The 21,941-nt window shown below is 36.0% G+C and overlaps 2 protein-coding genes across 14 annotated transcripts in view; both read right to left on the reverse strand.

Moving 5' to 3' along the window:
• mybpc3 (myosin binding protein C3) overlaps positions 1–3,404 on the reverse strand; it is a 37,221-nt gene extending 33,817 nt beyond the window's left edge. For 11 of the 13 annotated variants that reach the window (XM_044206561.1, XM_044206551.1, XM_044206554.1 and 8 more), the window contains exon 1: positions 3,253–3,383. In XM_044206561.1, coding sequence (XP_044062496.1) covers positions 3,253–3,277 — 25 coding nt within the window. In that variant the 5' untranslated portion in view covers positions 3,278–3,383. Of the gene's footprint in view, positions 1–3,252 lie in introns of all 13 variants that reach the window. The other 2 variants (XM_044206589.1, XM_044206579.1) reach the window with 1 other exon arrangement.
• Positions 3,405–6,522: 3,118 nt separating this feature from the next.
• On the reverse strand, positions 6,523–17,737 carry spi1b (Spi-1 proto-oncogene b). The gene is made up of 5 exons (XM_044206621.1): positions 17,352–17,737; positions 16,750–16,840; positions 15,267–15,463; positions 11,047–11,197; positions 6,523–9,246 (listed from the first exon to the last, which is right to left on the reverse strand). The coding sequence occupies exons 1-5, from the start codon at positions 17,391–17,393 to the stop codon at positions 8,933–8,935; spliced, it is 795 nt and encodes a 264-aa protein (XP_044062556.1). The 5' UTR covers positions 17,394–17,737; the 3' UTR covers positions 6,523–8,932.
• Between the last annotated feature and the right edge of the window lie 4,204 nt (positions 17,738–21,941).

The following is a 21,941-nucleotide window of genomic DNA, read 5'->3' on the forward strand; positions in this document are numbered from 1 at the left end:
TTCCTGGTGTGAGGTCTTTTTTTCTTTGGAAAAATTATAAAACGTGCACAGCAATGTCCTTCTCGAACACTTGTCATCTTTAAAAAGAACCTAAAAATAGTGTAACTGACAGCCACGGACATAGACATGTGTTTAACAGTAACACCAGGTGTTTGGGATCATGAAATGTATGTAGGCGTAGTATAGGGGTATATTATTTCCACTGAGTCCTGAACAGTTAAACATAGCATTACAAAACCACACAGAACAAAAAACTCCATGTGCAAGATGACCCTATGAGTTTAAAAATAGGATGCATATGTACCGGACTAATAAATGAGGCTGGCAGCCTTCAGCTGCAACAGGGGCACAGGTATCATAGTTGAGGGATTAACTTGACTATTTTTGTGACTCTGGAGGCACAGATGGAACGATGTGTCCTCAGTCTGTCTGCAGCAAGCGTTACGACGTCTCTTGTCATGTTGTCACTCCTTCATGCTGCTTTACCTTTCACACCTTTATCACATGTAAAGTAAAATGACTCTCCTAATTTTAGTTAATATAAAATTCATGAATTGTTCATAGTAACTGGCAGTAAATTGCTGCTATTTAACTATTTAAGTAAATTACAAACTTTGTTAAGTAATGTTAATTTAAGAGCATATAAATTAGTGTTGGTAAAGGTTTGATTTGGTAAAGTTGATTGTGGCCATAAAATGACCATGGCAGACAAAACAGATGTTTATTTGGAGTCTATTGATGATATCTCTGTCTGAATACAAGATACTGTTGAGATGAATTTCACTGACAGTCAACTGACACGTTGTAGAGAGCTGGCAATCAGAAAGACACTAAATTCTTCATCCTCAACCTCATAAATTTAACACTGATATTATTCATTTAGGCATGACTTATGTGTTGGTTGGCACTAATACCTGCAGACTTTTTTTACCTTTTCGAAAGGAATCAAAGACTTTCTTGTTTGTAATGATTTGTTTTTTTACTATTTAATTATATTATTTATAATTTTTTATCAATTACATTTTTCATCTGAATATAATAATTTATTATTTATTATTGTTTTAGTTAGTAGCTTGTTTCAAAGGTAGCATGTGGAGTTTTTGACCATTAGTTGTGCTATGGGCCACTGTTTTCATGAGGGGGTCCCCATTTTGTTTGTAGCATGCACACATGAAAGCACTTTTAATTAAAATTTGTCTTAAACCTGCGATAACAGATTTATTTGGCCATTTGGAGGCAGTGGAAACAAGCTTATAACATTTACATTTACTCATCCAGCAGTTACGGAGCAACATTATCATTCATTTGCAGTCATGTTTATGGCCATCTGGTGAATGTAAGTCCAATATTCACTCTCTTTTAGCTCTGTTTTTGATCTTCTGAGAGAAAAAATGGGTTTTTAGAGCTTTTTCATTGAAAACAGTTGACTGCTGCAGCTGAAAATGCTATGAGAGCAGTGAGAGTGAACCAAAACAGTGAAGTTTTGGCCTGACAGCTAAACAATAAGCTGAAACTCACTATAAAGCTCTGAAAAGCTGAGGGGAGCTGCAGATTCAGGTGATAATTCTCTGTAGGTTTGTACCTACGAGCAACTCCTTTCACATTGTCACACTGTTTTAACGTTGTCATTAGATACATTGTTATTATAAGAATATCGATTATAGACGCTTTAACATGCAAATTTTTTATTTTAAAGTTGACAAAGCAAACCATGTTTATTACAATACTTCGAAACCCTGAAAAACATCCTGTTGATTGCAAGGTGTTGATATTAATTGATAATAATAATATGATCATAACTGTTATAGTCCTGAACAAATCCCTGACACTGGTCTTGGCACACACAAGATGGCCATTTGGGCTGCACTGTGTCATCTGATATGAGATATGTTGGGCTTCTCACTCCACAAACCCCACCGAAGAGAGGGGGAAAAAACTGTGAAAAGTCATTTGTCAAGTTGGAATCCTGTCGGACATTTTTGGATCAGTGGTGCATTTTGTGAATGCAGTGATGCTGGAAATGTGACAGTGTCAATTTCACATCAGATGATGTTTCCACCTGGACCATGTGACGTGTTACTGAGTTCCTGACAAGGCCAAAAGGGGCTTAAAGTAACTATCACACCACTGGAAAACACTTTCAACTAAGGGTGGATAATTGCACGTATGTTGTGATTTTAGCTACTGGCCACGTGAGTATTGGCACAAGCAACTTGTGCCACCTTATTAAGCCATGGAATAAATTTTAATTATATGTGTTGGAAGCATAGATAGTTCCTTTATGAAATCTACTGGATTGTTATGACATCATTTTAAGCTGTATATACTACTATCTGAAGACACAAGACATTTACCAACCACCCAATTTCATTTTTGTCTCAATACACTTTTTACGTTACTATTTATGTTGGTATAGTTTTTAATTTTTTTCATTTGTATATAGTAAAATTTTATAATGTGTATAGCATTCCAGATTTTTAAAGTTTTTTTAAAGTTTCTTATCAATGCATCTATTCTTGTGCTACTACTGCTGTGACTTCAATTTCCCTTTGTGGGATCTTGACATAAAAAAATTATTTCAAAAAAATGTAATTTCTCTATTTTACAGATGTTATTGTCTGGAAATAATTAACCTGTGTATTTAAGTGACATACCGGTTTTATTCCATTGTAGCATATATTTTATATATACTGATAAATGGCTAAAATTAGCTTTTAATTGTGACAAAATGACAAAATTGTGACTTAAAGAACACTGTGCTTACACGATTAAACAAAAACATAATACAGAATTAAAGTTTTTATGTAAAATGTAATTATCATATTATTCTGCAAACAGTCAAACAGTATGTCACTCTTTGTCATGAAAACCATGTACAGATCTTACATGAGCGGTTTGTTTGTGGTTTATAGTTACTTAAGAGTGGTATGGCCCAACACAGTAGGATATTTTCTCACAGATATTTTAAAAGCACATTGTTTCTGAAGTTTCTGTTTAAGAAGATTGCGCAACGGAAATAAAATATACCGCTAGATATTCAATTGCAGCATGCTGATAACACGACAATGAGTAATTAAAATAACAGGTCATATGATGGATATTACTTTGCTGAAGACCGACATGTGGTCTGACAACAGACTTATCAAAAACATCAAAAAGTTTGGGTTTTTAGACAATGTACTGTAAGTTGTTCCATTTTCATGTGTTAAGGAAAGACAACATTTTTAAAAGTAGTTGAGTGAGCACACTTACCTGCTTTTTTGACTGGCTCTGGCATCCTGAATGATCTCCTCCACAGCGTGACTCACTGTTCCTAAACAGTCTGCTGTCTTTCTCAACCCCCTGCCTTTAATAGTGGTGCCCCCCTCCTTTCATGAACCATCCCACCTCTCCTGCCATTTTTTTTCTAGGCCCATCATAATGTCCAAAAAACAGCAACCACCCCCTTGTCCTCCCCATCAAAGCTCATCCTATCCCAGCAGCACCTCGACCCCCAGCCCACCCCCTAGTCACGTCTGACCTCGGGCTATATTTCAACCATCCTTTCCTCCAACACCTCGGCTGACTGATAGGCCTTGAGTGGGAGGGGAAAGGATGTAAGGTTAAATTTAGAACCAAAAAAAACAAAAAAAGTCTTTGTTCTCCCCACATCTGTGCTACACCGTGTACATCTAAGAACAAATACGAGAGAATTTTTGAGAATAAGAGATCCACAGTTTTGTTTTATATGTTAGCAGGGATGAGTGTGTTTTCCTTTGATGGACAAGGTCTTTCAGGAATCCTTCCACAGTTGAAGACCTTTTAACTCTGAAGTCCAGGTTTATTTTGGTTAATTTCTGCAAACTCTGCATTCATTTTTTTTCTTTGTTTAGCACCTTCTAAACTGTCCTTATGACACATGCATGGTATCATTTTCTCCAGCACAAACGTAGCGATAAGTCCGTTTACATGTAAAGTGATACAAAAATTCATTTTTGTGCCTTTTTCATTCAATCTCCTGGATTTATGCTTGTAAATCAATGAAAAGATTAATAATTCAAAGTTTTAAAAAACTGAAAGCCCCACATCAGCACTTTCAACTGATTTCTTCGGCTTGTCTCTACATATATATACACACTCAATAGATCATTATTTCTAATGCAATAATATGTAAGCAGTACCTCAAAAGTGTACTTAAGTAAAGTACTTGAGTAAATGTACTTACTCATCCTTTACACCACTAGGTAAAAGGATTTTTTTCAGTGTCATATGGAAAGATTTACCAAGAATATGATGTGTATCTGAAACCGTTTGCTCTTTTGTCTGATTGATTAAATGTATCTACTGCATGTGCTTGACAGCACTGTTTAAAGGTGTTAATTGCAATACAATAAACTACACTATAATATACTATATTATGCTATACTATACTATTCTGTATTTTACTGTAGTGTAATATTCTCTACTATACTATTCTACATTATACTATATACTATATTTTACTGTACTAAACTATACTATATTTTACTATACTATGTTTTACTGAAAAAGATCTCCATCCTCTTACAAGTCTTTTGCTGTTTCAGAATCTGGCCTCAATTTTGATCTTGCCCGTTTTTGCTTTGAGATCTTAATCTGGAAAACATGCACTCTATACCAATTGAACCCTGCAGTTGACAGCTGGACCAGTCATCAAATTGTTGTTTCAGCTGAGAGCCACATTTGTTTCTTTTTGGAACCTCCTTTACCTTGTGAATAATTATTTTATATTCTAGATATAAAAACTAAGCATGATTCAATAACTATGGCATATATATCACCTCAGATTTATTCAGAAACCAGCGTCAGTAGACAGTTTATGTTTATTGTTTCTACAGCCCACCATGTCATATCTTCCCAAACCAGCAATCTTCATGCCAAAATGAGCAACAAACCAATGTGTCTCCTGATCTACATTGAACCTAACCGTAGCCACTTCTTAAAGCCACATACCTGTCATCAGCTGTCATCCTTTTTACTAACTCTCAAAAGCAGATGAGTAGAAAATGGCAGGCAGTAATACATAATATCACGATTAATTACCACAATCTAATGACCAAGTGTGCTTGTGCTTGTATACTCCATGTACTGTAGGGCTTTTCATGTACATACTGTGATATTAAGTTAAGTTGTATTGTATTCTATTCTATTCAAGGCCATTTCTTTTCATCTACTCACTTGTTAGTTACGGGTATCAATTACAACTTCACCATTGAGGGGAGCTGTTGGCTCTTGGGACACCAGGTGCTGTAGTATCTTTTATATTTGCACACTGCACATTACATTTATTCAATGGTGGAAGAAGTACTCAGATATTTTACTTAAGTAAAAGTAGTCATCTGGACACTGTTTTCAGAATCAAGACGTTTCGGCTCCCATCCGGAAGTCATTCTCAATGCCCTCAGGAAGGAGTCTACCTGAGTATCTGTTGATTAGCTAGTTGATGACTTCCGGATGGGAGCCGAAACGTCTTGATTCTGAAAACAGTGTCCAGATGACTACGACTGAAACCTTTTCTACAACACAGTGTCGAAATACACTGTTACAAGTAAAAGTAAAGTACCTAAAGTAAAAGTACTCATTACGCAGAATGGCCCATTTCAGCAAATGTATGATATATTATTGAATTGTATTTATTGATGTATTAACACTTACATTACTTTAATGTTGCACCTGGTAAATGTGGGGCTTATTTTTTTACTGTATGTACTGCCAGGTAGCTTGTGAATTTCACCAAGGGATCAATAAAGTCTTATCTTTATTTATTTGTTGATTATATTTTGTATTATTAATCTGAATCTGCAAAGTAACTAGTAACTAAAGATATCAAATAAATGTAGTGGAATAAAAAGTACAATATTTGCCTCTAAATTGTAGTGGATAAGTATAGAGTTGCAGAAAATGGAAAAACTCAACTGTATTACTTTTTTGTATTACAGTGTTTTTGTATTATGTTATCTATAACTATTTAATTTATTGGAGGTTTTTAGTGTTGTTTTATAATATTTTATTGAACTGAATTTCATCTGTAAAAGTGGTTTTGAAATGTGGTAAATAAATATAGTTAAGTCACTTACTTCCTTTTTTCTGTTAAAAGGGAGGTGTGATGGTTGTTGATAAGCGTTTCATAAGCCTCTCTGTATGTCTCTGAAAATTCAGACAGCTAAAAACTGGACACACAACTGCACTGCATACTTGTATTGACTGCACAAAAACTCCAGATGTGTCACTTTGGGCACCCACTATGAGTAGAGAGCTGGTGCCTGCAGTGTATCAGGATGCACAGGCAAGATACATATAAGAAGTGGGTGACAGGCCACTTCACCACCCCATGCATTAACCTCTTAGTTCCTTAAAGTTACCAGTTATTTTTATAGCTGTAATGAACGCTATGAAGTACTATACAACTTTATATACAACGTTTACCTCTTCTTCTTTTTCTTTGTGTTTTACCTCTGATGTGGGATGTTATCACTTACCAAGGATCTGAACAGCTACAACACATACATTTATGAACAATTTATTTTTTTAAGTAATTCTCAACAAAACTTTATGTATTTGTACCAAACATTTCTTGTCATGTAAATATTCATGATAATGGTCTTATCTCATTAATGACTTATTTGTTTCTCCTTGCTGTTTTAAATATCACATTCCAATAGAAATATGTACATACAGTAGTATCACCCACTGTTTAAAGAGAACTTAAGCATATACAACATAAGGAGAGTCAAACACAGTAGGGCTTGGGCCAACTGTGAAGTTTCAAACCATAAACTCGACACTAAACTAGTAGAATTTACATGTCCTGAAACAAAAATTTTGACTTTAATATTGGAAATGTGTAAACAGACATTTCCAAATAGAATATGCATTAATATGTGTGTGCACCTACATTTAAAAATGGGTGTCACAGTGACCCAGGGTCTAAGATGCATACCGTGTAACTGCAACATCCCCCTTTCTTTTTCCCTTTTTGCCTTTTGACTGTACACTGTCAATTATTGTCATTAAATGAATAGTTTGACATTTTGGGAGGTACAGGTATTCACTTTCATGCCAAGAGTTTGATGAGAAGATTGATACCACTCTCATGTCTATAAGGTTGAGAAAGAACCAGTCTCTGCTCTCACAGTGACGACAGGACTCCAGGAAGTCACTGCTCCCAGACAACAAATTGTCCAGCATATAGCTCCCTGGAAAACCACAAACTGTTGTTTTTACATTTAGGTTTTTGTACAGATTAAACAAAATATATACAATGTGTGATCTTTAGAGGCTATGGTAGACAGATTTTGTTATCTTTGGAAAGAGCCAGGCTACCTGTTTCCCCCTACTTCCAGTCTTAATGCTAAGCTAACCCCACGCTGGCCATAGCTTCATATTTAACGTACATACATGATCCTATACAATCTTCGCATCTTGGTAGATCCAATAACCGTACTTCCCAAAATGTTTATTTATTTTTTAAACATCAAATGAAAAAATAACCTCACAAAGAAAGAAAGAAAGAAAATGCATAATCTGTCAGATTTGGAAATGCGATGAGATTTTAAAACCAGTGTCCAGTGTCTTGTTTTTTAAAATGCTGAGCTCTTCAACTGTGATCTTATAGAGTTGAGCGAGCTCTCATTGTAGATTTTCACGTTGGTTAGTAGTGGTTTTGCTGTTTTAAAGCTGATGGGTCCTCTCTATGCATTAACAGATTAGCACCTTGGATAAAGTAAACATTGGATGAGATATTCCAAAGTGTGGCCCATTCATATCAATGACAGTTGCTCACCCAGCACATACTGTATGCTAAAAGGTTTCTTATGCTTTCTGTTTGCAAGCCTATAATGCTCATGCATTTGTGTCTTTCTCTTGCTTAGGCCAGCATCTTACAGTGGCTTTTATTATATACACTCAGTTGCCAGTTTATTAGGTACACCTAGATAAAACTAATAGCAGTCTAATACAACAGTCCTGTAATAAATCCTACCTTCATGAAGGTTATAATCATTTTTTTGTTGAAACTGTTTTCAAGAGGTGTTGATTCAACTTTCTGATTATTTTGGAGGATGTAGTTTGTGGTGCTGTTGAATTGTATTGCATTACACATGTCTCTCTGAACCCTAGCATCACATGACTTGCAGTTCCAACTTTGGCCAACATGTCCAATTCGCTGCACCATAAAGCAGCTTGCCGCCCCCACCTGGTAGTGGGGCATGATTTAGAATGCAGGTTTTGCATATTTCAGGGCAAATCTGAGGGAGTTTTTTCAAATCTGAGAGAGCCAATGGGACAAAATTCACAAACAGGAGATACTCATAACACTTCTTCAAAGTACCCATTCACAAATCTCTGTACACATTTGCAAATAACAGGTTACACATTTTCCTGACTTTATATCCATACGGCTACTTTTAAGTATTTTGTTATCCAGAAATTCAAACAGACAAGCCAAACTGAGCTTTCTATGGTATTTCTTCTTAATTACAATTACTAAGTGGTCTCTGTTATGTCTTATTATACAGACAGTCTTTAGGGATTTTGTCTATTGATCCATACTTTTATGCTGCATTAACTAGTATCGTCAAAAGATTGATCCCACTGTACAGCAGTAATGGGGCTTTTTATTCATATATCTATTTATTTATATGACTCTTTGCTTTTAAGTAATTTTTTTAACCGTAACTGTGCATGCTGAATTATTACCTTATTCTATTGTGTATTGTGTCTAATCTATATTTATATGCTAATACAGATTGTGTGAGCTACTGGACACATGAATAAAGTATCATCTATCTAGTCACAAAATGCTATTTACCAGATCAGCAAGGTTGATTAAGCATCTAACACCAGAAACTACACCTCCAATGTCACTTGTCCAACTTGTCACGAGTAAATCTTGACATTTCAGTATCCCTCTTGCCTACACATATGGTTTTCTCTCCAGATGACTCTTCCCCAGCACCTCATCGCTGAACTGGTACGTCAGCTTCTTCTTTATCTTTTTCACCTCTCCAGTTTTGCCATAGTTGCGCAACGCACGGGCCATCTTCTGATAGGTCATTTTTTTGCGGTTTCCCTTCTGGATTCCCCAGCGGTGTGCAAGAGCCTCCTTGTGTTTGGAAGAAAACTGGAATGTCCCTTTGTCCCTGTCCACCCACCAGATACTGTCCTTCATATCGCCATTCCTTAAAAGGTCCAACAGGAACTGGTACAAACGGATCTTCTTTTTATTGCCTTTTGGAAACATCAGAGAGTTGCATCATTACTAATTTATACTGATATTATTATATTCATTATGTAAAAATATTTGTTAAAAATAAAAAAAATGAGAAAATTAATTATATCACATTCTAACCAGCATAAAGCCCCATTTATTAGTCTTGGACTAGTGACACTATAAATGGTGTGGGTCAAAAATGTTTTTGCTAGTTTCAACATTACGATATTAGGCAAATTAGTAACAACAACAAAGATGCAATGACTTCAAAAGGAAACTTTTTAGTGTTTTGCACAGTCATGGTAATATATGATAAACTTAGTTAATCATATATTAACTGTTTTTAAAATAGTAATGTTACGATATGACGTTTGGTGGTGTATACGTTTTTTTTTACATCACTTTACAAATGGTTGTCTGTACCAAACAGCAGAATTGATCAGACTCCTTTAATATTAGTGCTTAGACAGTTCTCACATATACTGTAACTTAAAAATTCTTAGAAAGAAATTAAATTACCATCTAACGATACTCCTTGAATAGATTACTGTAACCACTATGACAAAAATTTTATCTGATTCTGGCTTAAAGCAAATTATCAAAACTGTCATTGACAGTTGTAACATATGTAACCATGGTTCTCCGAGTGTGGAGACTTTCCTTACTTATTCCATATGTTGGTGGTCTTACCCCTACAGTGTGCAGTCAAAGAGGATACTCTTTCAGACGCCTTATGGTTGCCATTACTTGCAATACGAGGTCATTTAAGGACCATTCATCTTGCCTCTCTGGTTAACCTTGTTTGGAACATGCTTCTGAGATGCCCTGAGCCAGACAGATGGTCTCTCGGAGAACCATGGTTACTTATTTTTCTGTTTCTGTCTGTTCTCTTTTCATCTCTGCACCTTCATTGACAAAAATGCAAAGGGGTGCGTTGTTGTCAGCACTGTGCTATAAGTACCAGTAAAGTAGATGATGTACAATCACTGCCAATGAAGTGCTTGCATAGGTGCTTGAATAATAAATAATCCCATGCAACTATTTACAAAGATACAGTATGATATATAGGCACTGCATTCACTGTGTACCAGACAAAACTCATGCTCAGCTGGTCCTCTCAGATCCTAAGCAGGCCAAAACAGGAAATGGAGAGAAAGCATGTAATTGCTGCGGGGGGACGGGGGTTCTCGCCAGCAAACTACAAAGCCATTGACACAGAGGCCCTGCGACTCTGGTGGAGCAGTAAGTCAATCCTGCTGTGCTGGACATGTGGACTGCCACAGTTATGCAGCAGAAATTGATTAAAGTAGACAGGGTACCAAAAGATCACTCCACAGATTTCTGACAAACCTCACCAGAAGGCCCAAAAGGTAGCCATTGGGGATATCCTGCCATTCTCCTAGTACATCTGCTGGGCTATTTCCACAACCAAATGTAAAAATCCAGCCTTGGAGAACAAGGTCATTCTAGTTTATAACAGACAAACAACAACTTTTTGTGAGCATACTTCCCTTTAAGATGCACGACCAGCAGTGTAAAAGTAGTTGTGCAACTAGTAGATCATCCTACCAGCTCACGCACTACACCACTTAACAGGCAACTGGACTTGCTTTAGATTCTTGAGATTCAAGAATCTAAAGCAAGTCCAGTGACTTAGCACTTCTAGATATACCATGACCTAGATGACTGAGAATCTTCACATGGCCAGCACAATTGGTGTGTCTTAAAGTATCTGTGTTGACTGCTCAGTAGAGAACAAGAATGTTCACACTCTGCACAGTTACAATATGACATGGCCTGTAAATCTAGTTCCTTACCCAGATCTCCTGGTGTGACATAAGGGACTCGATCTCTCAGACACTCCTCATCAGACACCTCCAGCGGGGGACTTCGTCCTCCGTGCTCTTCATCATCAGAGCTGCGCTGGGACACGTGTGGTGGATACACAGTCCGAGGGAAGAATGCTACCTACAACACAGGAGCCAAAGTTAATTAGTCTTAAGTCAAAACATTTGCAATAATTTAACTTCTTAGAAATTCTCTTTATGTTCCTCCCAGGTTTTAGAAAAAACACACTTTTCCATTCTGTATGAGAATGTCACATATATGATCTGTATTTGTTTGTAAAGTGAATATGGCTTTTTTATTTTGGTTACACAGTTACATTACATGCGCCTGTCATGATGGATGCACATTTACTGTATGTTTGATAGCACTAAACAGATAAAGAGTGCAAGTGTTGTCCTTAAATCTGGAGAGCGAACGCCAAACTGCAGAGCTTGACTTGAGCTTCAGAGGCTTCAAAGCTTCAATGATATTCAGTGGTGTACTGTACTTGTGTACAATTTTGAGGTACGTGAGTATTTCCATTTTAAGCTACTTTATACTGCTACTCCACTGCTTTTCAGATATTCCCACTACATTCATTTGTTAGCTATAGTTACTATAAGATTTTACATATAAACCATGTGATCAGTTTATTAAATATGCCCAGCAGTTTATGACTAGTTAAAATTGGCTCCACCGTGACCAACTACAACATTTAAGTAACGCTTACATGTTACTGCATCACTAATAAAGACCCAATCATGTAGAAATATAACACTGACAGGGATAATTCTGCATTATGAGTGTTTTTACTTTTGATACTTCAAGTATATTTCATTGCTAATACTTCTGCACTTTTACAGTAAATCCACTAAATACCAATCCCAGCAGTGATGCTATTTATATCACATCCTCTACCTTACATTTACAAACAAATATCATTTTATGCATTTTTATTTTAATTATCTGCAAATCACTTTCAAACAGCCATGTCTGGCACCTTAAGTATTTTGGGATGTTTTAGGGCATTGGATTATTATAAACTACTTAAGTCATTAGTCATAAATTAAGTCATTCAGAGAGCTTATGTTGCTACTGATTATACTGTACCTAACATCAGGCACATTCATATGTGTGGGTTTGTACTACAATCGTGTCACTGTAAGTGAAAGAGCATGGCAACATCTCTCTGCATGAGCTGTGATGTGTGTACGCTTCTATAGCTGTATGCCTGGGTGGGCAACACTTCACTACACGTCAACGTATTCATAACATCCTTTACAAAAAGTGGCAGAAACCTACATGTGAATTCCATGTGTGATCAGTGGTTTTCAATTTGTATTCTCATACCACGTTTCAATTGATGTGCTAACACCATATTTTTTTCACATACAAACACATTTTCCTTCTTTTTTTCACAAGGGAAATTTAACTTGCTCACAAGTGAAAACCATTGTGTGAGCTACTGTAAAAGCACACGTGCTTTGTGGCTTCTTTGTAAGGATATAAACAGCCAAAACACAAGTTGTGTAGCTGAAATGAAAAAGTTTCTTAGTAGGTAGGTGTTTGTGTATGTGTGTTAGTGTATACAGTATATCTTTGTCCCCTGCTTTAAGAAAGGACTATAAAAAACACTGAAAACTGGCATATAAAGTCTCAGAATATCCCATTCAGCTGTGAATGCATTTCATAGATTATAAATGGATGTAATGTTTATAATAACAATCCTTATCAAATTGAAATTCGCCTGTAAGCAGAGCTAGATGTTAGATAAGAAAATTACATGAAATGAAATGCAATTTTGAAAATATTGTTTCAAAGTGAACAATCAGGTGTTACTGTAACTATAATCTGTTCCTGGAAACAACAATAGGTTTATTTAGATATGAAGTACAAAGGTTCCCCCAGTATTGCCAAAGACTGAAGTTATTTAAAATATGTTTTTTTTAATCATATGGAATATACTTTATGTTTGATATTGATATATCTGCTTGTTCCAGCACTTTACTGACACCACACAGTGAGTGAAATACTTGAATCTATGACACCTTTGGCCTCACCATTACCTTCATAGTCTTACATACTACTGGACCCATCAGCCTAATATTTTCTGTGCATACTTATGACTGTATGCCCCCTGACCTCTTGTGGTTGCAGTGATTCGCAATTTTTGAAAAACCCTATTTTATTGACTGCTCTGTTTTATACCGCCATTGACTGCTGACTCCTCACTCCTCTTAAAGGGCCGGTAGTAGCCGCAAGTGATCAACGACTGCTTCAGTTTGGGATCTTGTTTCCGCTAGGGACAACATATGTGGTGGTCATGTTAGTGTTGGTGGATTCTTTTGTTGGCATTTTCACTTTGAAATTAATATTTTACATTGCTGGTGTTTTGGAATTGTCCAAGGTTTGCCTCCATGTAGCCTGTCCACTCTGGTTACACCTTGTTACCATGTAACCTGCATATTGTCTCCCCATCTATAGAATGCTATTTAAGTCACTTATAAATACATACATAAATAAATATGCCTATGAAATTAATAAATATGGCTATGAAATAAATAAATGAGTCAATGTAGTTCAATAAATAAATAAATAGGTTTTGATTAAAAATATTATGTTTTTCAAAGCACTACTTATATTTCATAATGCCACATTTATTTATTTCAAGAGACTTTTATTTTATAACGCTGCATTTATTTATTTCAGGGGACTTTTATTTCATAATGCCATAAGTCCCCTGAAATAAATAAATGTGGCATTATAAAATAAAAGTCCCCTGAAATAAATAAATGTGGCATTATAAAATAAAAGTCCCCTGAAATAAATATAAGTAGTTCTTTGAAACACATCCTTTTTGAAGTAAAAACCTATTTATTTATTTATTGAACTATACAGTCAGGTGACCTTTGTCGTCACAATTGGGGGCTTTCATCGTCACGGTAACAGTAATAAACTCATGGTTAACATTGTGAAGCAGTCGCAGTTTGGTCAGGTTTAGGCACCAAAACTACTTGGTTAGGTTTAGGAAAAGATCATAGTTTGGGTTAAAATCATAGACTGAATATAAAGATGCGATGCTGCGTCTCCACTTCCTCCGACTATACAAAACTAAAGCCAAAATATCCCGAGTTCCCTGAGTTCTTAGTTTGGCTCATGTCCCATCTGCTAACATGGAGGAGGCGGGGTTTATGACCTATACTGCAGCCAGCCACCAGGGGACGATAAAGATGTTTTGGCTTCGCTTTTGGGGAGCTGTTATGTCGTCCATCTTTATATACAGTCAATGGTTAAATTAATATAAATATGGTGGATGAATTGTGCTATATAAATTAATTTGCCTTTCTCATCTCTGCTTGTCTTAATAACATGAGCTTGTACTGATGGACCCAACAAATGGTATGTGTAAGCGTCGAGGTTTCAGATTTGAAAATATTGACTTGGTTAGACGTACTGTACTTTAATGTAGTCTAAAACCAGAGATCTCTGTTCTAGTTCATTGGTTCACAACTGGAGGGGAGAAGCATGCAGTTGTGACACTGGGTGAGCTTAGCTGAGCCTTCAGACCCTGTTCAAAGAAAACGTTCTTTTTATACTGAAATAAAAATAGAAAAAATAGAAAAAACCCTAGAATTAAAGTATTTCTTGTAGCTCAAAGATTCACTTCCTGATTTTTGTCACAGGACCCTAAAAGACCTCCATCTCCATGTCTTCTCTGATTTGAAACCCAACTGTGAATTATGTTGAGTTTGAAGGTGTCTGCAGTGACCTAGAAGTATATTTGGGGATTTAGAAGTGTTATTGGGCACCATGCCACCATATTTTTACTACCTTAGCACCAAAAAACAGTGAAAGGCTTGTGTCTCATAATAATAATTGAATTAACCAAGCTAAGCTATGTTCAGGAAAGCCTCACTTAGTCATTATCACTGTCATCACTTCAGTGCATCATTACATTGAAGCCCCTGACTAATAATACAGCACATAACTCACCAGTAACTCTATGGTTACATTGCTTTAGTATAAAAAATACAACACAACAGCCATTTTTTAGTTTTTAGTTTTCTGCATTTTAATTAGATTTGCATTATATTTGAATACATGTAGTTGTGTGCAGGTACACGCACCCATGTGTGTGTGTTGATGTGCTTTAAGTTTGTTATTTTTTTAATGCATAAGTGTTTTTTTGTTGGGTGACAGAAGGACTTACTGGTTGCTGCAACACATGTGAATGTGCCCCAAGATTTGGATCGAGCAAGTTTTCTGCATCATATCGTATGGCCTCATGTCGAATGAGTCCGGGCGGGTGGAGAGCCTGCACACTCTGCAGCTCTGTGAAATTGGTCTCTTGCAGGTTTTCAAACTCTGCAGAGTGCACGTGAGGGTGAGGGTGGAAGTCCCAGTGATCTAAAGAGAGAGAGGTGAGAAACAGCATAATGGCCACAGCTTTTACTTTGATGTCTCAACAATGGACAGTACTGTAGTACTCCAACCAAAAAAGACAGAAATGAACCCCAGCAAGGTTAACTGGAACACACAGCTTCATACAAAAGTCATGTCCTGATGATGTAATGATTTGATATAACAGAAATACATGTTTAAACGGTTAGAGATGCCTGTCTATGGAAATTCATCTTAAACTGACTTGACAACGAGCTGCTTACTCATAGTGCTAGAGTTTGCATAAACCGGGTGAAATGAGGAGAATAATAGAGAATTCAGCATGAAGCTCTTTCCTGTTTATTGCCACACTAGAAGTGTCGCCACAGCCGTTGGCTTTGAATTTGCGCTCTTTCTCACGTTGTCCTTGGCTGTTTTTCAGGGTGTAATTAAACAAGAAAATTAAACAAGTCAGCTCTCAAGTTCAAGTTTTACACATTTTAAATGTAACCATGGAAATAAAGGAGAGCCAAATAGAAGTGAACAAGTATATCACATGTAAACTACTGCAAAACACAGAGTATACTCTTAAAAATAATAAATGAAACTGGATAATAAAGCCAGTCACACATCCACTGTAACACTAATATCACACTAATATCAGTAAATGTATTAATTAAGGATATTAGATATTGATATGAGATATTTAGATATTAGACATTCGATATTTTTATCACAACGACAACTGAAGCTTTCTCACTGGGCTATAAGGTCAGAAAAAGTATTTTTTCCATATTTAGATTGTTTTGGGGCAATATTCAAAACAGTTGATTACAAGAGAAAGTAAAGCACCTCTCTTGTATCAACAAAACCCCATGGGGCGAAAGTTGTTCTATGTCTGTAGTTGTAGCGAGCCGAAAGAAATGGCATCTGTTTCCTGTGTTCCATACACCCTATGTGGTGCGCTCCAGCTGCACACACTGCAGGCTTTTTATGTACAATACACCAGAAAAAGTCAGTGTCACCACGTCAGGTCATGGTGATTAATTTGAAGAATAAAATGACAGATGACTAGGTGACTAAAATTACTATTTAATTTTAATGAAAATTGAGAGCACTGTATGGAAAACAAGATTCATGTCAATGGATTTAGTTCATGTCAATAACATTTGCCCCCACAATCATCATCATTCAGTTACATTTTAAAATGTTTATAATTTAAATCTCACTCACTGTAATTGAATAGAACAAGTGGCGATTTAAATTGAGACACTGTTCACATGACACAAAATCGATGTTGAAGTAAAACTCACCTGCCTGGATATCTGCATCTAAGACATATGGATTATAATATTCTGCAATTTGATGTCTGTAGATCTCAGGATCGTACATTTCTTCTGAGTGCTGCAGGAGCAAATATAAACACTTTCAGCCACAAAATATCATGACAGTAAATCTTTTACTGGATGGTGTATATGGTGCAGACAACATACATCATTATTTGTATCATTCCTCATCTAATCCTTTAAAGGAAATAATACAAGTCACCAACTGTCTTTTATAAAATGTTCACATTGTTTCTATATATGTAAATCAGATTAGTATTATTTGTGTTATAATAATGAAAAAAAATTCTTGCCACTGCTGTTCTGAAACTCTCAAGAACTTCTGAGTTTCATTTTCATGTTGCCCATAGTATAAAAGACTCTTAGTTTGTGTCCTGTATTCAAATTGAAGTAGACTCATATTAAGTCATCTAATATGAAATAATACATGTTGTCTGTCCTTTTGACTAGTAAGTGCGTTTCTTTTTAAAGCTGCATTGAAAACAAACTATTCAAGGAACTCTTTAAGCCTCCCATGCTAGAAAGTCTCCTGAGAGTTTAGATAATACTAAAATAAATAAGATACTTACAGGTGGGATGAGGTAGCTCTCCATTCTGTATGGATGCAACATGGAGACTTCTTCTCCAACGGACCGAGTCTCAGACGCTTTGCTGGCAAAACACTCTCACAACCTTTCAAAACTTTTGCGGCACCATTGCACAATGTTTCAAAATTTCCTCTCACTCAACGAAGACCAAAAAATGTCTCTCTCTCTTATTGTATAGCAAACACTTGTGAACTTAGCTACTCTCGGAGGCCTTCAGCTGTGTCTGATAAAATAAAATTAACAAGGCCCGCTGTTTGACTGTAAAATGAAAAAGGAACTTTTGACTTCTGTAAAATGTCTGTGGGTGGGAGCAATAGAGTGTGTCTGCTAAAGGTTCCTGGTCATTGATGATTTGTCAGGGGAGACCATGAAACTCCACATTTATCAGGGTCTATATACTGTCCCCTCCTCTTAGCAGCCAATCATCAAGGCTTTTCCTCACTGTCAGTTTCTCCCCCCAAACAATGTGATAAGCACAGGGTGCAATGAACTGTTGAATATTTAAGTTTGGTTATTTTATTCATTTCCTGTGCTTTTAAAATGTGTTTCATTTAAATTTGGTCTCAACAGCAGTACCAGTATGGGTACCATTTAGCCTTTATAAGCAGTATATAAGCATTTAATAAATGGTTTATTAAACACTATAATGTAACTGTACGCAGATATAAGGAACGTTTTAAATGTTTATCAATTATTTTTGCAGAGCTGCTGTATAAAGATAATGATGATACAGTAAAACATAAAATATATATGTAATAATGTAAATAGGTCTTCATTGAAGGAAGTTATAATTGTTGACAAATACTGAATATTAATGAACACTTATAAATGTCCTTATGTCTGTGTACAACTACATTACAGTGTGTTATAAACCATTTATTTAATGTTTATGTGAGGCTTATAAATGCTCAATGCTCAAACAATTACAAACTGAATATATTCAATGAATGTACGATATAATGTGCTTTATAACCACAAGAAGAATCAGGATCAAAATAAGCTTTATTGACCATGTAACCATGTGTTTAAGCATACAATGTACTTACACACAGTGTCAATGAAAAGCATTATGAAGCATTAAGATACTGTAGAAAGTCATATAAAAAACATATTCATTTGAAAGATGTGCTAGAATTTATATTCACATGCACAACAAAGACAGGATTTAGTGTGACAATAAATATTATTTTAGTTCAGTAGGACACTGTGTGTGCAATCTAAGTGTCACATTGTAAACAAGTCTGCATCAAGGTTCTGAATGCAAACCTGAAACTAACGGACTGGAAGTGTACACTGTAGCAAAATGACTAAAACATGTTGTTTGGTGATGTAAACAGAAGTTTGTTGAGGAAAAATGTCAACACACAAACATGTCCACACCCGCCCACACACACACACGCATACACAAACACACACACACACACACACACACACACAGCTGAAAGATAAGATGAAGGCACAGTATCTGTGTTGTAACCACATTGAGGTAAATGGAGATTATTATTATCACAAAGAGGAGATACTGTTAGAACAATTCCTGGGGAGGGGACTGAGTCCCTCTGCTGCAAAGCAATAATGTCCAACTAAGTCTGTTTGTTTGGTTCAGTAATACATTGTTATTCAATATACTGTGGTTAATTATTCGGTCTACTGTATGTTCATAAGGCATTAGGGCAAAATAAAAGTTAAATTTGTTGGTTACCAGTTTCTGAATATATCATGGCCACTGTAATTACTGAAGATACTGCATATTTCCTAGATGCCGGGATGACAGTTGAATAGTACAGTAACAGAGCAGCACAAATCTGAGTGTATATTGTTAGCGCTGCCTGTTTAAGAGGAAGACTGCAGCATTGTGATAAGGCAATGCACTGAAAATACTACCTTCTGTAAGATCAAAATACTGAGGTTATGTTTATCTTCTAACCAAGATCAGTGTGTATATTCCTTTGGGCGCTGAGATCTCAGCTTCACATTAAAAACATGGTCAGATCCTCTTTAAAATACTGCTTTTGTACTTTGTGTAACGTACTTTGAGGTACACTGATCACACAGGAAGACTTGAGGCATGATGAAGCTGCAGCAGATAGTGATTATTGTTGGAAATATTCACAAATAGCTGCATGCAGATTTATCTACAACATTTGTCTTCTTATGCACATTCTATGTTACATGCTTTTTAAAGTGGTGTAGATGAGATCTGCATGTCTGTTGTAATTTCACAGGCTTATGATCAATATGGCGCCCTGTTTTCCTTGTTGGTGGAAGACTATGATCATGAGAGTATCTGTTTGGGGAGCTGTTAAAACCACGCAGAATGTGGCCAGCCCCAACCAGCCCCATCTTAATCACAGCTAGCTGAGCAAAACTGATGACATATACAGTAGCATTTTCCGAGAGTATTAATACACAGAGAGAGCTGCAGCATGCCAGGCACTATTTCCATCACATTTTTCCTTTTTTTCCCGGTTGACTTTTTGTTCATGTTGAGCAACAAAATGACTGAAAAGCGACTGTTTAAAATGTGTTCCCTGTGTAACCTAAACTCTGTTTATTCAATTCAACTTACAGTATAATACTAAGTCAAGTTGATTATTTAAACATAAGGTATGTGTTAGCATTCAATTATAAAACGGAAGTGTTAGTTGATGTAGAGTATTGACAAGTATTAACAAACTGATACTAACATCAACATCATCAGTTGTAAGACTCAACTGATTATCACTGAGTAATAAAAGTTGAGTGTTATCATTTTCAGAGGTTACTTAAGTAACAGTAGTAATACCACACTGTAAAAAATACTGTAACAAGTAAAAGTCCTGCATTCAAAATGTTACTTAAGTAAAAGTACAAAATTATTAGCAGCAGTAAGTAGTCATTATGCAGAATAGCCCATTTCAGATATCAGATATATTGCATTACAGGATTATAATTATTGGTGCAACAATGTGTACGTCACATAATGTTGCAGCTAGTAAAGGTGGGGCTAATATATATTACAATTACTTCATAAACTGCTGGGTAGCTTAATCTACATTAATACATCATCATTTCTTTGTTGAGGATATTTTATATTAATAATCTGAATCTGCAAAGTAACTAGTGACTTAAGCTTTAAAATAAATGTAGTGGAGTAAAAAATACAATATTTCCCTCTGAAATGTAGTGGAGTAGAAGTATAAAGTTGCATGAAATGGAAATACTCAAGTTAAGTACAGGTACCTCAAAACTGTACTTAAGTACAGCACTTCAGTAAATGCATTACTGATAATTTTATATGAAAACCTTTACTTGAAAGAAAGGTTTTTCAGGCAAAGCCAACCTATGAGTCAAAGAGTTATATCAACTGATCAACTGTTGTAGTTACCCAGGAAAATAAATATTATTCTCCAGTCTTTTATGTTTTGATACTTTGGCTGCAAATTGATCTGTGAACGAACCAAAAAATCCTGCACACTGTCAATCACTTACACTCATTTTTTAGATGCTTCGGCCCTCTAACGTTTTCAGGTAAACTTCATACAGGCAAACAGCACCGGCACTAGTGTGCATGATTTTGGGCAAGTAGTTAGCAGTAGGTGAAAATGTAACTAAATCAAAAATAAAAAAGCTATTATTTTATGAAAATGGATCTGATTTTCCCTCTTAAAATCAGTGTGCTGTCTGGGTTTGATTGTTAGGCGGTAAGACTGGTGGAGATGCTGCTTTGTATGTTTGTTTCTGACCTCACTGACCTTCACACACTCTAAAAGTACAATAACTACATATAGTACTTTATTTGAGAAATGCAATAAAGCTTTCACAACAGCTTAAAAGAATGACTGAGTCAAGAAAATGCATTACTTTGCCCGGTGTGGGTCAGCAAAGGAATTTACGAAAAATGGTCAAAATGAAACTGACTGAAAATATTGATTTTTATCACTGTTGCACCTGCTGAAGTGTAATTTAAAACCTCTATTTAATTCAAGTGATGTTCAGGTCTGTTGTAAGTTACTGTATCAGCTTTATCTCTTAGCTAGACATTGACACTGACTCAACATTAACACTGACAATTTGAATCTAAAATAACTATTTTTAAAATGACATAGTTTGTTTCTGTGATGCCTTTTGAGGACTTTTAAGGTACCACAAAGTCTGTTTTTTTCCATAGAACTGTGCTAGTTTAGGTCTGTTTGTCTTCTTTGTGGCCTGAGAGATGAAGTACATGCAGCATACAGTACATGCACAACAACAGTGACATATTATTAAATGAGGAACTGGAACCTTGTCTTTCAGATTCAGTTCCTTGAAGGCTGCCTTTAAATTAATCCATTTACGTGTCACATGGTCAGGATGATCCAGACCTCTATATGGGTTGGTTGCCTTGTTGGTGCATTTTTCTTTTGATTTGTGTGTGACATGATGTGTGTGTGGTTTAATCTACTGTTCTTCAACCATAGTGCCAAATCTGTGTGCAACCCTTTCTCCTACAATATGCAGTTTGGCCTGCTGAAATGTCCTTTAACAAGACACTGAATCCATACCAGCTCCAGGTGCTGTAGTTAAAACTACAGTGTGTCATCCTGTGTTGGA

Source organism: Siniperca chuatsi, linkage group LG1 (genome assembly GCF_020085105.1).
Source record: "Siniperca chuatsi isolate FFG_IHB_CAS linkage group LG1, ASM2008510v1, whole genome shotgun sequence".
NCBI lineage: Eukaryota > Metazoa > Chordata > Actinopteri > Centrarchiformes > Sinipercidae > Siniperca > Siniperca chuatsi.

Coding starts and splice junctions, on each gene's coding strand:
- spi1b (XM_044206621.1), bottom strand. CDS start 17,393: ATGTTGCATCCATACAGAATGGAGAGCTACCTCATCCCACCT. Junction 16,841..17,351: donor AGAGCTACCTCATCCCACCT/GTAAGTATCTTA, acceptor TTGCTCCTGCAG/CACTCAGAAGAAATGTACGA. Junction 11,198..15,266: donor CACATGTGTTGCAGCAACCA/GTAAGTCCTTCT, acceptor CCTGTGTTGTAG/GTAGCATTCTTCCCTCGGAC.